At 59.0% G+C, this 25,344-nt stretch overlaps 1 protein-coding gene across 2 annotated transcripts; it reads right to left on the reverse strand.

The window, feature by feature from the left end:
- Positions 1-1,609: 1,609 nt before the first annotated feature.
- ECE2 (endothelin converting enzyme 2) lies at positions 1,610-23,734 on the reverse strand. 2 transcript variants are annotated; one of them, XM_074963453.1, is made up of 19 exons: positions 23,602-23,728; positions 18,995-19,081; positions 17,697-17,841; positions 16,895-17,110; positions 15,886-16,010; positions 14,837-14,983; positions 14,126-14,191; positions 13,171-13,359; positions 11,211-11,353; positions 10,793-10,907; positions 9,837-9,947; positions 9,246-9,344; positions 8,764-8,841; positions 8,079-8,182; positions 7,072-7,182; positions 5,902-5,969; positions 4,061-4,251; positions 3,818-3,913; positions 1,610-3,223 (listed from the first exon to the last, which is right to left on the reverse strand). In XM_074963453.1, the coding sequence occupies exons 1-19, from the start codon at positions 23,644-23,646 to the stop codon at positions 3,047-3,049; spliced, it is 2,313 nt and encodes a 770-aa protein (XP_074819554.1). In that variant the 5' UTR covers positions 23,647-23,728; the 3' UTR covers positions 1,610-3,046. The 2 variants fall into 2 exon arrangements, 1 of the variants encoding a protein (XP_074819554.1); XR_012640943.1 differs by lacking the exon at positions 1,610-3,223 and adding an exon at positions 5,382-5,445 and having other exon boundaries at positions 23,602-23,734.
- Positions 23,735-25,344: the final 1,610 nt, after the last annotated feature.

The raw sequence follows: 25,344 nt of genomic DNA on the forward strand, positions 1-25,344 counted from the left end.
TGGACCCACGTGAAACCGCTCCGCCTGGGGCATTGCTCCAGAGCACATGTCTTGGGGAGGTTCGGCAGCTGGGCCAGGGGATTCAGAGCTGGTGGAGAGGTTGCTCCCACAGTGGCTATGCGGCCTGCCCAACTCCAGCTGGTGATGCCACAGTTTCAGCCTTCCTTCCAGCAGACCTCCAAGGCGTGCAACGGGACGGGGGAGGGGCTTCTATTTGCTGCAGCTCCTGGGATCCTACTTCATTCCCCAGTTTCCTTAGGGCCTTAATCCTGCAGCCCTTACACTGTGGGATGGCCTGGGTGGGGCACAGAGCCCTTTACCGAGAGGTCAGGGCTCCAGTCTGTCCCGGCTCAGTAGTGCCAGAGATGTTACCGTCCAGCAGCCCCATGTGAAATGAGTAGAGGGTCCAGTTACAGTGGATAAGGGACCATGTTACAGTGGGCAGTAATTGGCTCCCTTGTTGGCCAGTGAGTGAGTGGGCAGTGGAGACTGCTCTCCCCTTGGGGAGCGGGGCGGTCCCTGTGGGGCAGGGGGAGCTGCATTGGCAGTGGGCAGTGTGAGGCCTATCCTGCTGCTGCCCAAGCAGGACCTGCTTTGTAGATACACGCTGCCTTGGTCTTTGGGGTTGTTGCTCTGGCCCTTTGCACCCCTGCTAAATGCCCTTGAAAATTTTACATAAAACAGCATGAAATGGAACCCAACTCTCGGTGGCTGTTGTGGGAGACTTGCTGATTTGGGGGATGCATGTCCCCATGCTACCATGTGCTCAGGTGCATGCGGGCTCAGTGCTGGGGATGGTGCGGGCCCTGCTGTACAGGGGGTGCCTGGCCCTTACCTGTGCTTGTACTTTTGGGAGAACTGACTCCATCAACAGAGGCTGAGGGCCTCCCATTGCTTCATTATGGGTCAGGGGAGGGGTACAGATCTGCTAGGGAAATGGGGCCCATCTCCCTAGCAAATCAGCGTGACTCCAACTGGGGTTAGTGCCACCCCATCTCCCTTAGGGAGCAGCTTTCCCTCATGGGGGATAGAAATTGCCCTGTCACTCCAAGATTCAGCCCGTCCTATGTCACTCCCCTAGTTAGACGGTGGGTGAACATAAGAAGCCAGGGGGCTGATGGTGCCCCATTCTGGGGTGGGGTTAGGGTTAGCTGAATGACCTCACTTGTACATTTGCAGACTTGCTCATTTCTTTCTTTCTTTCTTTTTTTTTTTAATGTACGTGTAACCTAATTTCCAGGCTGTTCAAGATTGGTGTTTTTGGAGAACGTTCACGAAAGTCACTGTTAGATTTTTCCAGTCTTAACTCCAGTTTAACACAGCCCGCCCCCCAGCCTGGTCCCCTGGGAATTTCCTTAGGTTTTTTAAAATGTAACAAGTGTTCCGTGTCAGGATTTCCCAAGCACCTCGCAGGCTGCGCTCCCCAGACTCTGCCCCACCGCCAGTCTGTGTGTTCCCACTCCCCACAGAATCCACCCCTTCCCCTTGAGTCGTACCCTGCCTGGGGCTTATCCCCATCTACCCTGGGACTGTGCGGAGTTAAGAACAGAACCCAGTGTGAAAGTGGAAACTGCTTTTAATCGTTAAATAAATCCATCAAGAACCACCCAAAGCTAGTCCAAGGCACCAGTCCCCACCATGACCAACCTATTAAAGCAAATGGGGAGTTTCTAAGCCAAGCTGGTTTTGGATTACAATGAGCCTAAGAAGGTTAAGAAAATGCCCCAGAAGCGAGAGCAGCTCACAGTCCGAAGCTCCCAGCTTTCAGACGCCTTGTCTGATCCCCCTCAAACAATCCAGAAAAAGCCTGCCCTGGCACACAGTTGGGTTAGTGGGAGGGAAGCTGGCAGGGGATCGGAGTTGGTTTAGAACAGGCGGCTTGTTTCAGGGCAAATCCTGGGGAAGATCCCGTAGTCAGAAGGGATCCTCCCGGGGTTAACTGTTGCTGTTCCATTTGGTTTAAAAAGATAAATGTCCGTGGATGTTCTCCACTCTGCCAGCCTGGCACGAGAGGGTGCTGGGCTGCTGCCCTTCAGACCTGAATTATGCCTCACCTCCCCGTGCCCAGAGTGGCGGTAGGGGAGCTGCACTCCTGCCCTTTGTGCCCTGGAGGGGTCTCCTCTCCCTGCATCCCAGTCTGGCAACAGGGGCACCGGGTTGCTGTCCTTCCTACCCTGGCTATGCCCATCCCTGGGATGACACCAGGCTGCGGAGGCTCTCTGCCCCATCCCACACAGTGTTCCCATAACTGGCCTTGTCTACTCTGGCCTTTTTCTTCAGAGCCTGCCCCCTTCCTTGCTGCAGCGCCAGTTCTGCCCCCTGGTGCAGGTCAACTGCTGGGAGCACTGGTACTGCCATTCTAACCGTCGGGGGCATCTCAACCTGCCCTAGCTGCGTTCGATCACTCGGCGGTTACACGGTGCCAGCACTCCCAGCATTGCTTGCGTTGGAGGAGCTGCACCCAGACTAGACCCACAGGGCGGGGCTGTAAGGAAAAGGCTGGCGTTGCCCAAAGTGAGCCATTGAAGGCTCTCTCCACCCATGCCCTGCTTGGGTGGGCAGGTCCCGATGACCCTGCACTGGGGAGCTGGGGGAGGCAGGCTGACTGATTGGCTGGAGTGGGGCTCAAGCAGGAGACCCTGGGCTGACACCCCTGGCAATGTGCAGTGGGGGCCGGTGCTGATAGTGGGGATGGGGTCAATGGCGCAGGGGTGGAGTATGACCAAGGCAGGTGGGCTGGGTTCCAGGCTCCACCCAGCAGGTGGTGCAGGACGCCGCGGCTCCTACACTCCCTCCTGGAGCCCTGTCTGAGATGGGAGGAGCCTGCACAGGACAAGCCAGAGCTGAGAAGCTGAGGCCACTGGCTATTCCCGGAGATGTCCCCCCATGTGTCCCCATCCAAGAGGCTGGCGGGGGGGCATGACTCTGGGACTCTACCTGGGTGCTCCTGCCTGCCTATGTCCTGGGGAAGTTGCTTGTTTGTGTATGTACAGAGTCTCTGTCCCCCCTCCCTGGCTACATGCCTCCTTGCCCTGCCAGCCCCTCTCTACCACACCTCGCAGTGCTTGCCGGGGTTCATGGGCGAGCCCACCGGGCACTTAAAGTGCTCAGCAAAATCCCTGGAGTTGCTGAGGGTGCCGATGACCCGGAACTTGTCTGGACTGTGTGGATCGGTGACCAGCCCCTCGTGCGAGCTCTCCGGAGTGCGCACGGAGCACCACACCTGTGCAAGGGACACAACAAGGACCAGGATTAGGGAGGCACAGACCTGGCCTTAGCCTCAGCCCAACACCTAGCCAGACAACTGCTGAGCAGCACCCTCTTCTCAACTAGTTTCCTGCCTTGGGCACCATGGGCCAAGGCTGCCCTGCACTGGGACAGGGAGTGTACCTCCCAATGCAGCAGCAGCCCCAAGACTGCCCCATTGGGGAGGCGGTGAATGGAGCTAGGGGAAGATGGAGTGCTAGCTGGGAGGGGGCCTGACCCTTGGTATAGCTGTGGAGGGCTAGGATAGTTCCATCTGGCCTCACTGAGGAGCTCATTTGGTTCTCTTCTCTTGGGTCTCAATACTGTAGACTCAGGCCTTTAAAAACCATGGCCCATTGTTCCCAAAATGGAATAGCAGGGAGCTGTAGGTTAGCACTGAGGGGCACTGGCAGAGGTGTCTGGGGGAGTCCACAACTGGAATAGCAGGGGACTGCAGGTCAACAGCAGTGAGGGACATCAGCAGAGCTGTTTGTGGGGAAGCCCAGGACTGGAGTAGCAGGGGGGCTGCAGGTTGAGATTGAGGGGCATCGGCACCATCCCAGAGTCGTACCTGTGCAAATCCTACAAAGAAGAGCTGGTTGTTGGTGAGCCCCACGGCAGGCAGGTGCTTCTCCTCTCCATTCTTCTGCAGCCAGGCTTTGTAGGCCTGGAGGGAACCAAGAAGGCATGCTGTGAAACAGCCGCAAACAGAGTGATGCTCCCCTCAGAATCAGGGGGCAGTGGGAATTGAACCTTGGCCTTAGGACCTGCTGTCCATCACCTGCATATGGGGCGGGCTCGCTGGGTTACTCACATTGTATGCTGTCTTCAGGCCCCCGTTATCTGCAATGTTCTCGCCCAGGGTCTGCTTGCCGTTGACGTGCTCTCCGTTCACCATGTACTTGCTGTACTGTTCCATCATGCACTCGGTCCGGTTCTTAAAGGCCTCCAGGGAGGAGTTCTGCCACCAGGGACGCAGATTCCCCTCCTTGTCGTATTCTCGACCTGGAAGACAACCCGGTGCATGATAAATGGCCGGAGGAGGCGCTGCCGGCAGCGACAGTTCTATCACCTCCACCTGTCTCTGGAGCCTTCTCCTCAAGCGGCCCGCTAGAGAACTGAGCCACGACCCCCAGCACAGTCTCAGTTCCATCCCGAGTGGCCCCCAGCATGACGGATGTTGCAAGCAGCCCAAAGGCTAAGGTAAGTTACAAGGGTCCATGTGATGGCTTGACATGGGATCTTAAGCCTGCTGCCCATAACTGGGGGCGTCTGGCAGGGGAGGGGCTGCTGAAATGGAGAGGGACGTGAAAAGGGAAAAATCAGAGGCACAGGCCAGTCAAGCTCAGGATGGGGATGGAGCACCTGCTCTATGGGCTTCAGGATTCCTCCCTACCCATGGTGCCTCTGTGAGTGAGCAACAGGGAAAGGACAAGATCATCTCCCAGGATCTTCTGCGGCCAGGATGGTGGCTGTGCAGCCTTGGAGACTGACAGCTTCATCTCTCCAGCAGGAGCTGCCTGGGCAGCAGCTGTATGAATTTTCTTCGACCTGCCGGGACCCCTCTAGAAGAGGAGATCACACTTCATGGCCTGCTCGGTCCTCGGCTTCTTCAGTTGCTAACAATGGGGTCAGTTGGCGCTGGTTGTGCTGGTGGTTTTTCTGTCTGCCAGGAACTGGCCAGGATCCCAGCTCGCTTCACCTCAGCCACCAAAGAGTCCCGGATGACTTGCTCTTTCCCTGCCACCCAGGGCTAGCTATGAACCAGCAGCCTAGAGGTGAAAGTCTCCATGCCCATTCTCAATGCTCTGAGCCCGCAGGCCCCCTACCCTGATGGTGGCGTTCTCTGAACCCTTGTAACTATGGGATCTCAACTCGCTTCTCAACCAGACCCCCAGGGAGTGAGTCTTGGCATGGAGGCTCCAATCACCCCAAAGCTGCCTTTTGCGTTCCACCATTGGCCATGGCCTAGCAACACTACACAGCATGCAGAGAGAGGATGCAAACAAAACAAACACGTGTCCAGCTGGAAAAGGGGAAGATCTCCAATAGCCACAAGGAGCAGTGTGGAGCGGGGGGATTGGGAATTGGCAGCCACTAGCCATGGCTCAAGATGCAGAGGAATGGGTCCTCACCAAGCAGATGGAGCAGAAGCGAAAGCTGCACAGAGAAGCCTGGGGAGATGCCTGCAGGTGTCACCTGGGGAGACAGGAGGACAAACAAAATGGGGAGGAGAGCCAGCCAAAGAGAAAGGACATCTTGAGGGCTGTAAAGAAGCTAACGTGGGCAAGGAGTGTTGGCCATGAGGAAAAAGATGACGTGGGGAAGCACAGGATGGAATAGATGACAAGGCCACTGGTAGCCCAGAGAAGAGCGATGTTGGAAGCCTTTGCAGGACATGTACAGGACAGAGGTGCTGGGCAGCTCCATGATGCAAAGGACAGGATGAGGCTGCAATGAAGAGGAGCTGGGAGCACTGTGCCAGGGGAGCGGGATAGCGTCACCTCTCTATCTAGTATAAGGATTGTTTGGTTAAGGTGTCCCTGTACCAACTGTCCTTTCCAATAGTGGCCCATGTGCATTCTTGGAATGGCAGGGTGTGCGCGAGAGACCGGGGAGCTGAGAGGGGAGCCTGACAGGCCAGCTGGGTCCTACCTTGGTCATCGAACGCGTGTGTGAGCTCGTGCCCCATCACTACTCCGATGCCGCCAAAGTTGAGGGCCCTGGATGAAGCCAAGAAGAAACCCTAGTTTATTGTCTAAGCTCTTCACGTGGCCCGTATCCCGGTGGTATTGGAGCCTCCCTGATCGCTGCTCATGCAGCAAAGTGAGTCAGCCCCATGCTGCGTTCCCAGTGCTCCCTAGTGCCCTTTCGAGGAGCAGTGAATGCAGAGTGCCGGGGGCCTGGATGCCCAATGGAGGTGAGACTCCACTGACCGAAACACATGTCCAGCTAGGAAACCCGCTAAGGATGGCTGCCCGTAATAATGCACTGCCCTAGCAGGCCAGGCTTGGAGTAGATCCTTACCTAGAGTCACTTAGTGTCAGTATTGGGCAAAGCATAAACTCTGCCTAGCCAAGGGCTACAGTGCCAGCTTGGTGGGAGCCCAAGGTTGGCACCCAATGGGCATAAAATGGATCTACTCTGCCTTCAGCTGCCCTAGTTAACACTGAAGGCTGGCCCGGGGGAAGGCTGCCAGTCCGAGCAATGGACCTGGCCCTGCGGATAGAGCAGTGCAGCCTGTGGAACACCATGGGTCAAACATTGGCCACCCCTGCTGGGATGGTGACACCTGCCCGGCCTCTTCCACAGCACTGGCGCTAAGGTTGCCCCCTTCTCTGACTCCCCGGGGGAAGGACTGATGCAGGTCCTGCCCTCTCGTGAGGGTGAGAAGGGCAGTGAGCAGGCAGAGTGGGCCCACTGTCTTCCTGTGACTGCTCGCCCCACCCCGAGCCCACAGCCGCCACGGGCAAGGCTGCTTCCTAAGGGACCGAGGGAATAGCTGAGGGCATTAGCGAGTGCCCACCCCACTGGGATCCCAGGGCAGGAAGCTCCTCTCTGATCAGGGGCGGGTTTGGGAAGGCAGGGATTGTGAAATCCTCCATTAGCGCTTGGACAGCAGCAGCTCAGACCCAGTGTCTCTGCCTTGGAAGTTCCGCTCCTTGCTCCTGGGACCAGGTGCTGCCCCTGTGTGAGAGAGGGGGTTGCCCAGATCTGAGCACACCCAGGAACCTACAGCTGCCAGTGGGCCTCATTTCCTTCCCCAGCCGCTTCCTGCCACCCACACAGGCATGACCCGGCGAGAGCCCAGAGCGCCAGACGCACTTGGGGTGGTTGCGGGCATAGAAAGGAGCCTGGAGGATCCCAGCTGGGAAGACGATCCCGTTCTTGGTGGGAAGGTAATAGGCGTTGACGGTCTGCGGGGTCATGCTCCACCTAGGGAGGGTCAGACATGTTAGGCAGCATCTCCCCCTGCACCTGGCACCCTGCTAGCAAAGGACCAGGACAGGCCCCAGCAGGAGGAGCAGCCAGCCACACAGGGGGAAGCTCCTCTCCGCACCCAGTGTTAAGGGCCCCAGAGCCAGCCTCACCATGACCCTTTTGGTCTGGCCAGAAACACTGGCTCAAGTGCTGGGGGCTGGTTGAGCCTTGCACCATTGTAGCAGTCTCTCAGCTGTCCGGGAGCTGAGGTCTGTCCCGGGGACTGGGGCCGGGGGGAATGAGTCAAAGGCTGGCCAGGAACACAGCAGGACATCGGCCCCCTTCTCTGGGGTCACGGCTGATTTTTTTCTATTACAGAGGGGGCAGGCGGCTGCTGGTGTGTCTCTGATACAGTCAGAGCCAGGCGGGCCATGGCGTGTGACTGTGTTGTGGGGCATGGACAAGTGCGCGTGTGCTTGTGAAAGGATGCACGGCTGCGTCTGTGCCAAGAGTGGGGTTGCCTGCGGGAGAGTCTTCCAATGGGCCAAATGCTTCTCAAGTCCCCACCTTGGATGGAAGGAGCAAGTTGCAGCTGCCTTCTTTACTTTCCTGAAGGTGCAGTCTGTGAAGACTACATCTCCCAGCATGCAGTGCAGCCAGCCGGTAGGTTCCAGGTAGAGCATTGCATGCTGGGACTGGTAGTGTCCACAGGCTGCAGCTCCACCCTGGAAGTGAGGGTGGCAGCAGAATGGGGCAGGATCTCCCTTTACCCTCTCTAGCAGGAGACTGACAGCACCAGCCATGTCCCCAAAATTAGCGCCCGGGCCTCCCGGTCATGCCCTGCCTTGACCCTCCACCCTGCTTCCTGCCGCCATGGGTGGGAAGGTGCCCAGGCTGCAGCAGCTCCTTACTGGTCCCGGTTGGGGGGTTTCCGCAGCTGGTCGGCCATGACCTTGGCAGAGAAATTGTAGAAGTTCAGCATGTTCTGGAAAAAGGAGTCTTCAGAGACTTCATACTGAGAAAAAAGAAAAGGAGGACTTGCATGTCCACTGAATGCATCCGATGAAGTGAGCTGTAGCTCACGAAAGCTTATGCTCAAATAAATTTGTTAGTCTCTAAGGTGCCACGAGTCCTCCTTTTCTTTTTGCGGATACAGACTAACACGGCTGCTACTCTGAAACCTATCATACTGAGAAAGAAACACAAGGGGCTGAGATGGGCTAGGGCTGCACCCCTCCACCCTGCAGGCTGGGTACGGGGCGGGGGGGGTCTGAGATGGGCTAGGACACACCCTGCCAACCCCACACGCAGTGAAGGGGTGAGAGGGGGGTAGATAGATCACTTTAGTCACTCAGTTACTATAGCAATGAGGGCCTGGATCCCATCCCCACTGCACAGCCCCACCAGTGGGCCCAGATACCCTGGGTGGGACAATCAGGATGGGCGCCAGGCAAAATCTCACCTCAGTCAGACCCTTGGTTCACTGGATCCCTGCCATGTGCCTGGCACAAGCAGCTGGGAGCCACTTGCTCCCCATTGGCCTTGCAATCCCAGGGCCACTCTTGGCCCAGGTCCCTATGCTCCGGGGCCACCTACCCCATCATAGACGTCGTCCAGCTCCTTGTTGTCGAGGATGAAGTCCGGGAAGCCGATCATGTCATAAATGGCATCTGCCTGTGGAGATGGGGCAAGGCCAGTGGCTGAGATCATAGCGGGGAGAGACCTGGGAGCTCCCCGTGTACAGCCCTGGCTCCTCCAGGGGAAGTGTGCGCGGGTCACACAGGAGCAAGCGCTGCTGCTCCAGGGAGCACAGGGCTGGGGTTCCCTGCCAGGGAGCCAGTGGGACTACGTGGCTGGGATTTCCCCGCCACCAGGACGCCTGTGTCCCAGAGACCGGGGATGTTCCTGCCTCGTGTCTCATGCGGGGGGAATGCGCAGTAGCAGTAGTTGCAGGGGGCATTGCCTGGGGAGGGACTATTTGGAGTCAGCTCTGACATCGTCTCCCCTCTAACTCAGGGCAGGAGTTGGGCTGGCTCCCCTCCCGCTGGGGTCTGGGAGGCCAGCGGAACGGCGGTCACCTTCTCCTTAGCGGCCTGTCTCGTCGTCTTGTCCATCCAGTCAAGCTGCTCCAGGGATTCCTCAAAGGCCGACCGGATCTCGCTGATCATCTCCTCTGCCTATGGGGGAGTGGGAGAGTCAGTTCCTCCCCCAGGGCCAGCCTGCACCCCCCGTCCCCTGGAGACTGTCACGCTGCACTAGCCCTGCCTCCTAGCCCTCTCTGTGGGGACTGCCCTGCTCCTGCAGTGGGTGGGAACAGGAGGGCGCGTGCAGCCAGGTTGAACTCCCCTCGCCTGGGTGACTGGTAGGGCAGGGAATTCCCTTCTCTCTGTTCTGCGTACCCCTGCCCTTTGCTGCACAGAGGCACCTCGAGCTGGGGAGCTCACCGCTGGCGAATTGAAGGGCTGCAAAGGAATTGGGGAGGGGTAGGAAATAGGGGAAGATAAGACAAATAGGGATCTGCAGAGGAATCGGAGGGTGGGCTGCAAGAGAACTGGTGTACGGAAGTTTCGGGGGACGGTGGGGGGATCAGAGTGAGAGGGGGATAAGGGGCTTCAGGAGTGCTGGCGTGAGGGAGGCCAGAGGGCTCAGCGCAGGGCAGGGCAACTCACAATTTCCTTGCTGTCTCTGTCGAAGGTGGCTTTCACAAACAAGGAGCCCAGGGCGAAGCCCAGTGTGTCATCGGTGTTGGAGATGCAGGTTTGCCAGCGAGGGGTGCAGGACTCCAGAGAGAGAGTGAGACACAGGGTGAGACCTGAGGAGGGTTGGCGCCACGTCCCTGAGTCCTTGCTGGCTGTGGGGCAGGGGCCTGGGCCGAGCTCACGCCCTGACACAGGAGGACGCAATTTCTGGCCTCCCAAGGCCCCAAGCACTGCGGCAGAGGGAGAGGGCTCCCTCCTCTGCTCTGTATGGCCTGCCCGTCATGTCGTCGAGGGACCCCTGGAGCTCAGGTATGTCCCTTCGCCTTGTCTCCTTCCAAGGCAGACGGGCCTTCATCTGGATGGGGAACCCCTCCTGATATCTGCCTGCCCCCTTCAGGGTCTGCCAGGCCATCCTGGGGTGTTGGGGACACACATTCAGGGACTGAGCTTCTCCCCCCCCAAGGATCCCCTAAGCTGAGGCCTGTCTGCATCTCTAGGGGATGCCGGTTGTGTTGCCTCATGCTGCCCCAAGTTCCACCCCTCCTGCTGTGCTGCACTTCCCTCCCCGGCCGCAGAGCCCCCACGCGCTTCGCTAACCCTGCCGTCACCCCCCGCTGTCCCAGCTCAGCCCCATCACGCAGCATCCCCTGCTCGCAGCTCTCTGACTCCGACCCAGGGCTGGAGGCTGAGTGGTGCACAGGCATCTTCCCCTTAGCAGCCTCGCCACTCACATCGGTGCCTCACTACCCCACGCCCCAGACAGGCCAGGCCATGGCTGCCTGGCTGAGGATCCCCTGGCGTCTCCCAGGGGCACATAAGGTGTCAACACCCACAGGGCACAGGGTTCCCCCATGTGCCTAGAGAAAGGGGCCTCGGGGCTGATGCCAGTGGCCTGGTCCCATGTGCCCCATGCAGCAGCCCCTCACCTTCTTGGTGCCATAGAGGGTCTCCAGCAGCTTCTCCTGGGCCGTCTCGAATCGCTGGTCCAGGCTTGAGGCAGTTTTCTGAACCAGGTTCCAGATCATGTAATTGTTCAAAATGCTGCAAACGACAGAGCCACATTGACTCCCCAAGACCCCGACCCTGCCCCTGATGGGCACCACCCTGAGACATCCCCACCTACTCACCCCCCCATGGGCATGGCCCTGACACATGCCCCCACCCTACCCCCACAATGGGCATGGCCCTGAGACACATCCCCATGCCCCAACAGGCACTGCCCTGAACAGATACTCCCTCATCCTCAATGGACATGGCCCCTGCTTCCCAATGGGTGCTGCAAGGAGACCCCTGATGTCACTTCGCTGGTGTCCTCCAGCCCCTCCCTCCACCCGGGGCTCTTACCTTCTCTCCGTGCTGTTGATGAGCTCGGAGACCTGCTGCAGGTACTCACGGCCGTACACCACCACGGGCTCCGCCTCACTCAGCTCCAGCGGGGTCAGGGCATAGGCCATATAATCCAGCCAGTCGATGGCGGGGGCCAGAGCCTGCCGAGACACGGGGCTGTGAGGGGGAGCACTGCTCCCCCCCGGCTCCGAGGGTGGGTCCCCACCTCCGGATACCTGGAGCTCCAGGCAGGGCCACCTCCCTGCGAGGGAACCCCATCCCACAAGGCAGCCAGGGCCGGTGGGTGGGTTTCACTGGGGCAGGGGGAGGATGCATGTCCCTGGAGAAACACTTCAGGTCCCTCAGGTTCACTCCAGCCCCCCATCATTTAGACTGGCTGCCTGAATCTCTGCCTCACTCCCAGCCCCCTGATCCTCTCCTCTCCCATCCCTGCCCTGCCCCTCCGCCTCACTCCGATCCCTGGCTCCTGCCTCAGCCTCCTAAGAGACCTCCCTTCCCACTAGACAGGATTGCATCTCTCCCTGTTGCTATGGTGACTGGTTGCTTGGTGACCATTGCTTGATGACGAAGGCTGGATTTTCTGTATTGCCAGGAACTTAAACCCTGGGGTGAGGGTCCTGGCATCCCCTTCCCCAGCACAACAGAATTCAGGGCTGAGATAGCAGGGGGCTGCGGGTCGGGATTGAGGGGCACTCACGGAGCAGTGCGTGTGGAGCTCAGCGGTGGGACCGCAGGGCGCTGCGGATCGGGCCTGGGTGTGTGGGGACCCCAGAGCTGGGATAGCAGGGTGCCATCAATACTGAGGGACAGCCGCAGAGCTGGGTGTGGGGAGTTCAGAGCTGGGATAGCAGGGCACGGTGCAGCGGGACTGAAGGGCAGTGAGAGAGCGGGGATCGGGGACCCCAGTGGGGTAGCAGGGCATGGTGCAGCAGGACTGAGGGGCAGTGACAGAGCAGCGGTTGGGGACCCCAGTGGGGTAACAGGACACGGTGCAGCGGGACTGAGGGGCAGTGACAGAGCTGGGGGGAACCCAGAGACGGGTAACAGGGCACGGTGCAACGGGACTGAGGGGCAGTGACAGAGAGGGGGTCTGGGACCCCAGTGGGGTAACAGGGCACGGTGCAGCAGGACTGAGGGGGGATCTCACCCAGAAGCTGCTCGTTCTGTCTGACTTTGGGGATGCTGACGCCCCCTTGACCCGCTGGCCCTGGGGAGTGAGTGATGGCTGGCAGGGGGCCCCCATGTTTCTGCATATGGTAGGGTGACCAGACAGCAAACGTGGAAAAACCAGGATGGGGGTGGGGGATCATAGGAGCCCATATAAGAAAAATACCCACAAATCAGGACTGTCCCTATAAAATTGGGACACCTGGTCACCCTGGCATATGGGTCTGATTGTGCTGAGCCTGCGGGATGGTGGAGGCAGCTCAGCAGTGGCTCCTGGCTGCTTGGGATGCTGCTCAGCCAGGCCTCCGGCATTAATGACACTCTACCTCGCTGGAATCCTAATGAAATCTGGGTGGGGGGATGGGCAACACAGAGGCCTGGAGTGTGTGGGGAAAGCAGCCAGGGGCTCCCAGGGGAAGCAGAAGGGGCACAGAAAGGGGCTACCGTGGTGCGGCTGTCCTCTCCCCATGTACTCTGGGCTGGGCCCTCACGCTCTGCCCAGGCAGCTCCGAAATGTAATGAAGGACTCAGACCAATTGAATTCGTCTCTCAGTTTTCATTCTGAATTTTTCTCCCAGCTGCTCCAGGCCACGGTGGGACCCGCCCAGCAAATGGGAGCCTTCCGCGACTGATCCCCAACACCTGCCAGAGGACAGAGCCCAGCCCCTGCTCGCAGCAGCACCAGGCTGGTTCCTTCCCCCCACCCCGCAGCTCTTCACCCACCTCCAGCAGCACCATGCTAGTCCTCTCCCCGAGCAGCACCAGGCTGCCCCCCTTCCCCAGGACCCACCTGCAGCTCTGCGATGCTCATCTTGTGATAGATTTTCTCATCATCCCGCCTCTCATCCTGGGGGACGGTGATATTGGCCAGCAGGGTCTCGAACTCCAGCACCTGCTCCATCTGCTCCTGGGTGGAGACTGTCTCCCCACCAAGCAGCATCCCCAGCTCCACCATATAGTCCAGGTAAGCAGCCAGCACCTGTCACTCAAGCAAGAGGCAGTGGGGTTAGTCACCTAGGCAGGGGCAGCCCCACACAATCAGTCATGGGCCGTGGGGGAGTTCAGCTCCCTCAGATCCTGTGCTCTTAAGTTCCCAAACCTCCCCCACAAAATGTCCTGCCAACTAGGTCCCAGCACAGGCTCCAATCCAGGGTCCTAGCACTCGGGGGTCCCTTTCCTTCGGCCCCTTGTGATTTGGGGTGGGGCATGTTCCACCCACTGGGCTGGATCTGCGTCAGGAGCACAGGAAGGTGTGGGTCCTACCCAGGGTGTTGGGGTGGGAATGCGCATTTCAGAGAGCAAAGGCCTCTTGGGTCATCTCCAAGATGGGGCACACATTGGGGAGGGTTCCGAAAAGAGCCACGAGACTGATTAGAAGGTGAGAAAACCTGCCTGATAGTGAGAGACTCAAGGAGCTCCATCCTATTTACCTTAACAAAGAGAAGGCTAAGGGTGACGTGATCAGGCTGAAAGTACCTAGATGAGGACCAAATATGTCATAGAATCATAGAATATCAGGGTTGGAAGGGACCTCAGGAGGTCATCTAGTCCAACCCCCTGCTCAAAGCAGGACCAATCCCCAAAATTTGATGATGGGCTCGTCAGGCTGGCAGAGACAGGCCAGTGGCTGGGAGCTGAAGCTAGACCAATGCAGACCGGAAGTCAGGCGTGAATTCGGGCCTGCTCATGAGGCCGGCTCTGTGGAAGGGCTGGTGTGTATGGGCTGCCCCCACCCAGCCCCCTACCTTCTCATTGGCTGTCTTGTTCAGGTAGTAATCCCGGGAGGGGAGGAAAAGGCCTGACTGATCCACCTGGAGACGGAGAACAAATGAGCCTGGACCGCATACCCAGAGCCACCGCTCTGTAGCACAAAGCCCCCTGCCCTGCCTCCACATCCAGTCATGGCTATTCCCGGGAACCAGTGGGGGTGGAGGACCTGTGGCAACCCCAGCCCTCGGCAGTAGACCAGGGCCATCAAATCTGACCTGTGGGGAATCCTCAAGTGGCGTTCACATCCCCAGCAGCAAGAGGCTGAGGCGCCTTCCTGGGGCCCTCGGGCGTTGGCACCGTTTTATGCCCAGATATGTGATGTGGCCCCAAAACAGTTACCGTCTGCACTGAACCCCTCCCAGTGTGTCCCCAGGCAGGAGGGGGCAGGCAGAGGGCTGGGTGTCTGAACTGGGCCACTTAAGGCCAGAGTCAGAAATGCCCAGCCACGATAGCCCTGTGCGCCCTCTGGCCCCCCGTGCTCCCTCTCTCCTTGGCTAGGTTTCTTTATGGGCCCTTCTCCCCGCTGCCTGGCTGGCTCCTCCAGCCCCGTTTTGTGGTGACGATGTTTCCGAGCTAGGGGCAATGGGAAGGGTTTGCTCTGGGTCCGTTGCACCTGGGAGCTCGGTGTGAGGTTCTGGCACCGCGCCCCCTCCCCAGCTCTGACAGGGGCATGGTCACAGGGCTACCTGAATGACGTTGCTGTTGGAACTCTTGGAGTCGGCGCCCACGTAGACCGTGAAAAAGGGGGCGGCCCGGTAGGTCCCCGACACCATCTTCAGAACCTCCATGAAGTTGCTCTGGTTCCAGGGCCCGGTGATATTCCACCCGCCAATCTGCAGGAAACAGGAATGCAGGGATTTGGGCTTGTGCCCCTCTGGGTCGCCAAATTCCTCTGGCTTTAATCTTCCACCTTCACACCCAGCACAAGAGACCCTCTATACCCTGCCTGTGCTCCATGCACTATACCCCAGCACTAGGGGGTGCTGCTGGTGTTCTCCCATGTGTCCCCAGCCCAGCACTAGGGGGTGCTGCTGGGGGTGCTTCCTTCCAAGCTCTGCCTGTGCCCCATGCACACCAGCCATTACTGTGCTTGGGGGAGCTGCCCTGTACACCCTGCCTGTGCTCCCAGCCCAGCAGTAGGGGGCACTGTGCTACCCACTACGCCTGGCCTGTGCGCTACGCGCACTGCCCCTGCCTAGCAGAAGGGGGTGCTGTGCTTTGACTGTGAAGCTGCTGTGTGACTCCAGGCACAGAAGCGCCCCCTTCGGAGAGGGGTGATTCTCAAATCACTTACACGATGGGAAATATAACAAATGGGGTGAGGGGGAGGCAGGAATCACAGCCCTGGAAATAGGGCTCAGCCCGTCCAGTGCAAACTCCCACCCCTACTAGTGGCCTCAACCCTGCCTGGAGGGACCCCTGCCAGGGAAGAGAGCAGCTCGGCGCATGGCTCCTCTGCTGGTGCTCTTCAGTTGTAACAGGAACGTGAACGCTCCATGTATGGCAGACTGGGGTGAGACCCGGCACTTCGTCTCACCTGGGCCCCTGAGCCATGCCCATGTGGGAATGGCATTCGGCCAGGCAAATGCTCCCAGGGCTCAGCCCTTCTCCAGGATGGTCTCCCAATGGAGAGACTTTTCCCCTGCAGAGAGGCGAGTGCGCTGAGCAGCCTCCCTCCCTGAGCTGGGCTCCTGCCCAGACCTCATGGTGGTCTGGTTCCCCCCCCGGCACCCACCTTCTCAATCAGGTCCATCAGTGGCTGGGAGCCCAGCTCCCTGATTTTCTGCTCCTTCAGACAGGACAGGTAGTAGCGCTGGGTCTTCCTTTCCGCCTCGCTGCTGGAGTTGAAGGTGGCGTTCTCTGAGGAGTGGATAACCAGAGGGACTCAGTCACTTCCTCCCTTACAGGAGGGCTCTGGCACATGGAGGGACCTTGGAGACTGGCCCTGGTCTCCTAGAACTTCGTGCCTGTGACCACGACCTGTGACCATGCCTTAGGCCTGGGTCCCATCTCACTCTCCTGCTATATCTGGAGCTCCCTGTATCACCATGTAGTCTCATGTGGGTTAGGTTCCCGCAGATTATACGGCATGATCCCCACCAGTGATGGCACCAGGGAACTGTCCCCTGCAGCTGCCCAAGGGTCTGCCTGGGTGCATCTGGTGTGCCCCGGCCAGTGCCGGTGCGGGACAGACTGCCGGCTGGCGTGCCATTGGTTGCCCCTAGCCAGTGCTGATGTGGGACTGACTGCCGGCCAGTGTGCCCTCACTGAGGCAGAGAGAGCGTGGAAGCTGATGCAGGATATAGACCTCAGTCTGCCCTGTGCTGTTTCCAAGAAGCTGTAACCTAGCAATATATGCCAGCAGCTGAATGCCCACACAGGTTATCGCCCCATCCCTGTCACCAGCACCAGCTGGGCTGGGCCCACTGGCCAAATGGAGCCAATCCAGGAGACTCATCAGCCTCTGGGCTGAAGGGCCTGTCTGGCCATGTCTGGAATGTCTCCTACCCGCACCCAGCGTGTGTGTGGGGGGGGGAGCCCCTGCAATCCCTGACCATATGGGCATTCTCCCCTTCCAGGGCAGGCCCTGGGAAGCCGATCCCTGATGACCCAGGGTCTCTCCCTGGCCCAGCCTGGGCTGCATTTTGTCCATACAACCCACCAGGGGCCCTCCTGCAGTGCCGCCCTCCCCAGTTCTCTGTGCCTGTGTGCAAGGGGGCACCCCAGCACAGGGCTACACCCACCTAAGAGGTGTTTCATGATGGCCTGGTTCTGGTCCCAGATGCTGTTGAAAGTGCTCCACTTGGAGCGCCCATCGGGCAACGGGTTCCGCTTTATCCACCCCCCGCAGGAGTACTGGTAGAAGTCCTCGCAGGGATTAGTCTCCCGGTCCAGGGCCTCCAAGATCTTACTGGCCACCGTGATGCAGGCTTCTGTTAGGCACGTGCTGTGCGAAGGGTCTGTCGGGGAGAGACACAGTCATTAGGTCCCAGGGCCAACAAGTGTGGAAACGGAGGCACAGAGTGGCAGGGCCTTGCAGCAAGTCGGTGGTAGAGCTAGGAACAGAGCCCAGGAGCCCTGCCTCCCAACCCTGCAATTGACCATTCCTCTGTCGGTGCCTGGATGCCCATGAGAGGGGGCAATGGGAGTATGATTGCCAACGCAGGGGCGCGGGAGGTGGCCCCCACGGTCCTCAGGAGATGGGAGACCGAGTCCTGCAGCAGCACCCTTCTTCAGCTGCACGGTGAGGCCCTGGGCTGGGGCCACGTGGTCCCTTAGAATATTTACTCTTTACTTCCTGCCGGACAGTCCCAGGAGAATCTTGTCCCCGTATGTCCCCCACTCTCTGGTAGCAACTGCTGTTCCCCAGGGTAATTCCAGCCCAGGGGAGCCTCCCCACACAACAACTCCCTGGGACAGGCCCAGGATCTTTCCTCTAGTGAGTAGCCCCAGCCATTTCAGCGTCTGCCTGATGAGCAGCGGGAGCTGCAGGGAGATGGGCTGGGGGGGCTGCAGCGAAGGTGTGTGAGCCCCACCCCCTCCTACCTTTGCTGTACTGGACGCCCAGAGCAATCATAGAGCCCAGCAGCAGCAGAGCCGTGATGAGGCAGATGGCACAGAGAGCCAGCTCCAGCTGGGTCCGTGAACCCGGGCGGCTCAGCAAGGGGGGGACCCCTTTCCTGAACCCCACCTGGGAGGGAAAGAGAGAGGGAGTGTGTGTGGGGGGGAAGGGAACAGAAGGGGAGAGTGTATTAAGGGGCATCTGATGGATTAAACCCAAACACACAATCAGAAATAGCCACAAATCAGCCTTGCACGGGGACCCTGAGGCCCTCCCCTTGGCAGTGCCACTTCACCCTTCCCTCATGGTAGCCCTGTCTTAGACCCACCCCACCATGGCAGTGCCACCCTGCTTCTCCCTGGGCGGCCCTATTGCCTGTGGGAGTGAAGAGATGCTGTGGCCCCTCCCCAGCACTGAGCGCCAGGGTACAGCAATTCTGCTGGGAGCGGGACCCATCCAGCGCTGCAAACAGATCCTGCCCGTGGCTGGACTTGGATGGCACCTGCTGGAGGGTGGGAGGGAAGAGCAGGGGTTAGGCATTGTCAGAGCTCCCCTATCTGCCTACAATCCATATGATCTGGCTGGGAGAGGAAGAACCAGTGGGAAAAGCTGGTTCTGCCCCCCTGGAGATCCCACAAAGATTGCCCACCCTTACAGCTACATTCCTGGGAGCCAGGGCCTGGCACCGGGGCCCATTCAGGTAGAAAGAGAAGCCTTGGCTCCCAAAGGGCTTGCATGGACGTTAATCACCTCTAAAAACTGCCACCCAGGTCCATACAAGTCCATGTGATAGGCAGTCCCATCCCAGGAGAGACAGGGGGGCTGTGGGGGAGGACTAAGGGGCAGTGGCAGAGCTGTGTGTGGGGAGCCCAGGACTGGAACAGTGTGGGGAAGAGAGGATGCAGAGCAGGACCGAGAGGCATTGGCAGAGCCACGGGCGTGTGGCCTTTGGGAAAAGGAGGCAAAATCAGCTTTAGTTCCCATGGGAAACAGCCCCTTTTCCTCCTCTTTCCCTCTCCAGTCCCTGCTGGTGGTATCAGATGCTCGGTAACTAGCCTGGGCAATGAAATTATTTTGCCCCAGAGATTCCAGAGACAGCTTTTATTAATAGCTCTGCTGCTGAACACGAGCTGGCGGGGCTCCCATGGGAATCCAGAAAGGCCCAGAAGCCGAGCCGTGTCCCTCCCTCGCAGTGCATGGGCCCTGGCCGCTAAGAAGCCGCGCCCTGTCCTGGTCTAAAAGAGGCCCCACGTTAACGCACGTTCCAGGAGCATGATCCTACCTCCACGCTATCAGGAGAGGCGCTTCCATCCCCAGCCGCATCCACTCCCTCGTCATCCTGGAAAGTAGCTCGTTTGTAATCAGACATCTGCAGAGAGAAAAAACAGGCTAGGAATGACATCGCAGAGGGCTGTGCCAGGATCTGCAGGGGGCGCTGGTCCCAGCTGACCCAGAGCCAGGATCCTGCAGGGGGGCACGGGGCCCAGCTGACCCAGAGCCAGGATCCTGCAGGGGGCGCTGGACCCAGTGACACTGAGGCAGAGCTGAGGGGCCACGGAGCTGTCTACAGCAGGACAATTTCGTCTCCCTCAGGTTGGAGTGCTCCATTTCTGTGGCCTCTCCTGGCTGGTGCACCACAGTGGGACTTGCCTGCCTTCCCTTTACATAAAACCCTGATCCTGCACTCTGAGAATCAGGGAGCCTGAATATCTCCCGGGGCACCAAGGGGCTCCTTGCAGACAGGGTGCAGGTCCTGGCGATGCCAACCAAGAGTGGGCAAATGCATTTCCCTCTGCCTGCAACTTTAGAGGGTCACGTTCCTTCCCTGCCTGGCCCCTGAGCGACTCAAATGCAGGACCAGGTGGTGCTGCCAGGCTTGTGCTGTGGAGAAGAGGAAGCTCTTGCCCCCACCAGGCACCAGCAGTTGCCCCTGAGCAACGTACGTCCATTCGCCCTCTGTGGGTTGCCATGGCTGCCTCTGCAGAAGCCGCTCTGACATCAGCATTCCTGACAGGTGTCAGATTGCCTCATGGAGACAGTCCTCAGTTCCCAGGCAACCTGCAGCTTCATTTCCTAGCAATGCCACTGCCTCCTCCCTCTGCACGGCTGCCATGCAGATGTGGTCAGTCCAAGAAACATCTGAAACGGGCTGCCTTGGCAGGCTGGCGCCAGCAGTCTGCATGGAGCTCAGGAGGGGAATTCACTTCAATTGTAGCAGCCATATCTGCCCAGCCCAATGGGCTTCCACTGACCTCAGAGAGACCTTCTCTTGGGTGAGAGGAGCCTCCCCCAGTCCGGCTCCTTCCACCTTCCCATCCAGCCCAGCACCCTCACATCCAGCTGCCTCCACCCACCCTGCTCCCTCCCCCTCTTCAACACAGCTCTCCCATTACTCTCGGTGCCCCATAACCGAGGCATCAGCCTCGATCCTGAGCTTTCCTCTCTGGTGGGGCAAGGAGCATACCCAGTGCAGCTCCCCCTAACGCCAGGCTGAGGTGGTGGGAGATGAGGGATAGCCAAGGAAGGCAGCACCGTGCCCCCTAAAGCCAAGCGAGGATAGTGGGAGATGGGGCACAGCCAAAACATGGAAGGCAGTAGCCCTGCAGCCCCTAAAGCAGTGGTTTTCAAACTTTTTGTATGGGTGACCCCTTTCACACAGCAAGCATCTGAGCATGACCCTCCCTTAAAATTAAAAAGGGGGGGGTAATTTAATTTAATGGGGACTCAGGGCTGTCAGCTCCACAGAGCTGACAGCTTGTGACCCCCATGTAACCAACTTGTGACCCCCTGGGGGGTCAGAACCCCCAATTTGAGAACCCCTGCCCTAAAGCTACTCTGTGCTGCAGAGAGATGGGGACCAGGTTATTAAAGATGGTAGTAGGAAGCAAGGCTTGTGTCTGGACTGGGATACAAGGCTGTGATGACAGCGGTGTTAGCTAACCTGTTCTAGTGTAGACAGGACACCTTGCCTTCCAGGTGTCCCTGCCCCTTGAGTTGCCTAGCATGCTTGCAAAGGCTGGTGCGGACACTCGCCACACTTTTGTTCCAGACTACAAACATTCAGTCTTTACGCTAGGTTGCTTCCTCAAGTGACTGGCAATCAAAGTAAAAAAAAGACTAGACCAGGTAGCCTGTCCTTTCAATCACCCTGGCCTTGTCTACACGAGACTTTCAACGGTGTTAGGGTTTGTCTACACTGCGGGGGGCTATAGTGCCATCGCTACGGTGCAGCCATAGCTATGCCAGCATAACCCCATAGTGTAGATGCATCCTACAGCGGCAGAAGGGGTTTTCCATCACTGCCCAAACACCACTTCCCCAAGCAATGGTAGCTAGGTCGAGCTAGCCACGTCTACACTGGGGCAGTGGGTGGCAAGCCAAATTCCAAGCATAGATCAGGCCTTGGTCAGAAAGTGCTAATGCAGCTTTGAGCCTAGTCTAGACAAGGCCTCAATCATGGTTAGCTGGACATTTCATTGGGACTTCTTTGGCATTGCCCATGCTAGACGGCCTCGTAGATGAGGGGGAAACCTGCGGGTTTGAGCAGCTGGGGATTTGCCCCTTGGGGAGGAGGTTTGGGATTGTGTGATAAGCACACAAGATGGCTGATTTTGCTAATTGACCAACAGTGAAATAGTTAATGACAGTTACGTTAAAATTGCCATTAGGTTTCAGGGTTAATGTCGTTGAGCTGAATGGGGACAGTTCACCTCTCTCAGCTCCTGTTTGAGGCTGTCTGTAGACTCGGGCCAACACTGCCATGTCGCTTATACTTGGCTCCCGTTTTCAAGGTTTCCTTCCCAGCGGCGAGGGTGAGAAAGGGAGTTTTGGAAAAATCAAAGGTAAGACCGGGGAGCCCAGTTTCACAGTGAGGGGTGGCTCGGGCAGTGGCCGGAGCGTGAGTGCCAGGGCCCGGGTCAAAAAGACTCAGGAGGCAGCGCACTCTGCTATCCACCGAGTGCTGGGGTTTGCACAAAAGAAGCTGCCAGCTCAGGAAACGGGCACGAGTCTGTTCAGAAAAAACATTTGGCAGAAACTCCCTGGTTGGGGAAGGATTCCTGGGAGCCGCTGGCATCTGTGAAAATGTCTCAGCATCCTGCTGGCAGCCTCGTCTGAGCCAGGGATTCCCCCCACCCACCCCTCCAGCTCAGGGAGGCCCTGCGTCTGGGAAAGCACAGCTCCCTACGATGGAGACCTGCCCCACTCTGCCAAACAGAAAGCCCCAACAACCTGCCCAGCAAGAGGACGGGCAGCTCCGCTGAGCCTGTAACACTGGCTCCTGCAGCCTCCTGCCCACAACGTAGTGCGACTGGCTCTGGTAGCCACCTGGCTCCACACACCCCATCACAGGCATTGTCCTTTCCAAGGCTCTCTCCTGATGCAGTGAGACCCTCCAGGGGTGCGCTGTCATGGCAATACAGACTCCAGGAACTCTCCCAGCCTCCAGTTGCATTGCCCTTGGCCCTGGCATCCCCTACACTGGCCCCCAGGGACATCTCCCATGCCTCTAGAGACCCACGCAGTGTAGGAGAAGAGGAGGGAGGTCATGCCATGAGTAGAGGCGCCCGTTCTGGGCTACAGGTGACCATGCTGCAGCTGGGTCTCTGGCGCTCAGAGTCCAAGAGAGGTTCCCTGGTAAGTGGCCTTTGAAGCAAGAAACACCAACCCCCTCCCTGTATCCACCCAGGTCACTGGGCCTGACTGTGAACTGCCCCCCGTGGGACTGGGTGCTAGGATGTGCCACAGTCCCAGCTCTGCTGCCCAGAGGTCCTGGGACTTCTGATATCGCTGAGCATCACCACTGAGAAGCTTGAGCCCTCAGCAGTGATGAGCAAGTGACGGTCCCAAAGACCAGAGCATGGCAGGATGAGGCCAGGACAGCAGGCAAGGCAGAGCCCCAGGCTACTCAGGGAGTGGGGCTGCGCTGTGTCACCAGACCAGGGTGAGTGGGGTGGGGCCGAGCTGCAGGATCCAGGCATTTGGAGAGGGGGCAGCAGAGCCAAGCTGCAGGACCCCAGCTCCTCGGGCGAGTGGGCGGGGCTCAGCCACAGGCCTGTAGGGTGGCTGAGCTGCAGGCTCAGGGCTCTCAGGGTGTCGGGCGGGGCCGAGCCACAGGATCTAGGCACCCAGGCAGCAGGGCGGGGCCAAGCGGCGCTGCAGGCCCTAGGTTCTCTGCCAACCCCGCGGCACCCTGAAAAGGGGTTGGCCGGCCCCTGACCTAACCTCCTGCTAGGAGATGGGGGCGGCCCTGACCTCTGTGATCAAGAGGTGCCCTTTCCCCCCTAGTGCCCCCAGCCATTGGAGGTCATCTCCAGGGCTTTACTCTAAAACCCCTCATTGAACAGGAGAAATGAACTCCCAGCCTCCTCCCTAGAGCCCTGGGTGGGCTGAATTCCTTCTCTAGGGAGCCCACCTTGTGCAGGGACTCTGGGGGAGGCTGCAGAGTAGGGCCCAGACCATTCAATGGCTCCCATTCATCCTCTCCAGCCCCATGGGCTCAGTCTCTGGGAAGGGTTATACCCCCCAATGGACTAACCCCCTACCATGGTACCAAGGCCAGCCCAGCACCAGCCTTCCTCCCAGAGCTTCAGGGACGCCTGGCACCCCTGCACACAGCACCCAGCGCTCCCCAGGCCCCCGGCACTGCCTCTCCCCCGTGCTCTGGGGAGGGGGAGCAAGTGACAGCGAGTTTTAAGGGTCCCTCTGGAGCCCCTCAGCTGCCATAGTCTTGCCTGGCCTGGGGGTCGCCTGGGTGTGGAGGGAGCCAGGGGCTTGGCCTGAGCATGGCTCTGGGGTCGCCTGCCGCTGGCTGCCCAGCCCCGCCTTACTCCAGCCCAGGCTCCCCGGGGGCTGCAGCCCCCGGCCGAGCCCCCCAGCCCAGCTACTCACGTTGTTGCTGAGATCCTGGAGAGCTACGTTCATCCTGGACATCATGGGGCTCCCGGCACGGCCGCCACCGCCTAGCTCCGCTCCCAGCCTGGGGCGAGCGGGGCTGCAGCCGCCGCGCCGGCCCCGGGGCTGGCCATGGTGCTCGGGGGCTCGGGCCCGGCGGGAGCTGCGCGGCTCAGGGCAGCTCCCGGAGCCGCTGCGGGCGCAAGGGCGCAGCGGAGGCCCCGGCTGCGGGGGCCGGCGGGGCGAGGGGCAGGCGGCTCCCCGCGCTCCGAGCTGGGACCGTCACTGGGGCGAAACAGCGGGTGTGTCCATCAGGGCGGGCGGGCGGCATCGGCTGCTGCCGGGGGGCTGCGGCGGCAGGACGCCCGGGGGCCCCGGAGCCCGATGGCGAAGATCAGCGGGGATGGAGGCGCCGCCGGCTCCGCGGGACTCACAAACAGCCTGGCCGCGGGCACAGCGCGCAGGGGCGCGGCCGCGCTGCGCGACACTGGCACACGCGGGCACCGTGACTCAGGCGCGCACAGACACAAGGCGCACACCCCGCAATCTGACACACACACACACACACCGCAATTTGACACCCCCCCCAGCAATCTCTCTCACACCCCGCAATCTCACACACACACACACACACACACACACACACACCGCAACTTGACACCCCTCCCAGCAATCTCTCTCACACCCCGCAATCTGACACACACACACACACACCCCAGCAATCTCTCACACACACCACAATCTGTCACACACCTCGCAATCTGACACACACACACACCGCAATTTCACACACACACACACCCCGCAATCTCTCTCACACACCACAATCTGTCACACACACACTCCGCAATTTGTCACACACACACACCACAATCTCTCACACACACACACTGCAATTTGTCACACACACACACCACAATCTGTCACACACACAGAGTCACACACAGTTACACACACAGAGACTGCAATCTGTCACACACACAGAGTCACAGACACAGACACACACATAATCACACACACATGGCACACAGACCGTAATCTGGCACACACACACAGTCACATGCACACACACAGTGACATACACACACAATATCACACAGACATACAATCACACAGACCGCAATCTGTCACACACACCCCGCAATCTGACACACACACACACACACCCCGCAATCTCTCTCACACACCACAATCTGTCATACACACACCCCATAATTTGTCACACACACACACACCACAATCTCTCACACACACACACTGCAATTTGTCACACACACACACCACAATCTGTCACACACACAGAGTCACACACAGTTACACACACAGAGACTGCAATCTGTCACACACATGGAGTCACACACAGAGACACACACACAATCACACACACATGGCACACAGACTGCAATCTGTCACACACACAGAGAGAATGCCAGACACACAATTACACAGACACATGGGCACACAGACTGCAATCTGTCACACAGAGTCACAGAGTCACACACACATAGAATGCCAGACACACAATCACAGACACACAGGCACACTGATCGCAATCTATCACACACAGTCACTTGCACATAGAGAATGCCAGACACACAATCATACAGAGAATCGCACTGACACACAATCATCACATACACACATACAGAATCACACAGACCAGTTTCTCTCTCTCTTACACACACACACAGAATAGCACAATCACACTCACGTTACATGGGCACACCGACTGCAATCTGT

Source organism: Natator depressus, chromosome 9, assembly GCF_965152275.1.
Source record: "Natator depressus isolate rNatDep1 chromosome 9, rNatDep2.hap1, whole genome shotgun sequence".
NCBI lineage: Eukaryota > Metazoa > Chordata > Testudines > Cheloniidae > Natator > Natator depressus.

Coding starts and splice junctions, on each gene's coding strand:
- ECE2 (XM_074963453.1), bottom strand. CDS start 23,646: ATGATGTCCAGGATGAACGTAGCTCTCCAGGATCTCAGCAACAAC. Junction 16,011..16,894: donor CATCATGAAACACCTCTTAG/GTGGGTGTAGCC, acceptor TCCACTCCTCAG/AGAACGCCACCTTCAACTCC. Junction 10,908..11,210: donor ATCAACAGCACGGAGAGAAG/GTAAGAGCCCCG, acceptor TGTCGTTTGCAG/CATTTTGAACAATTACATGA.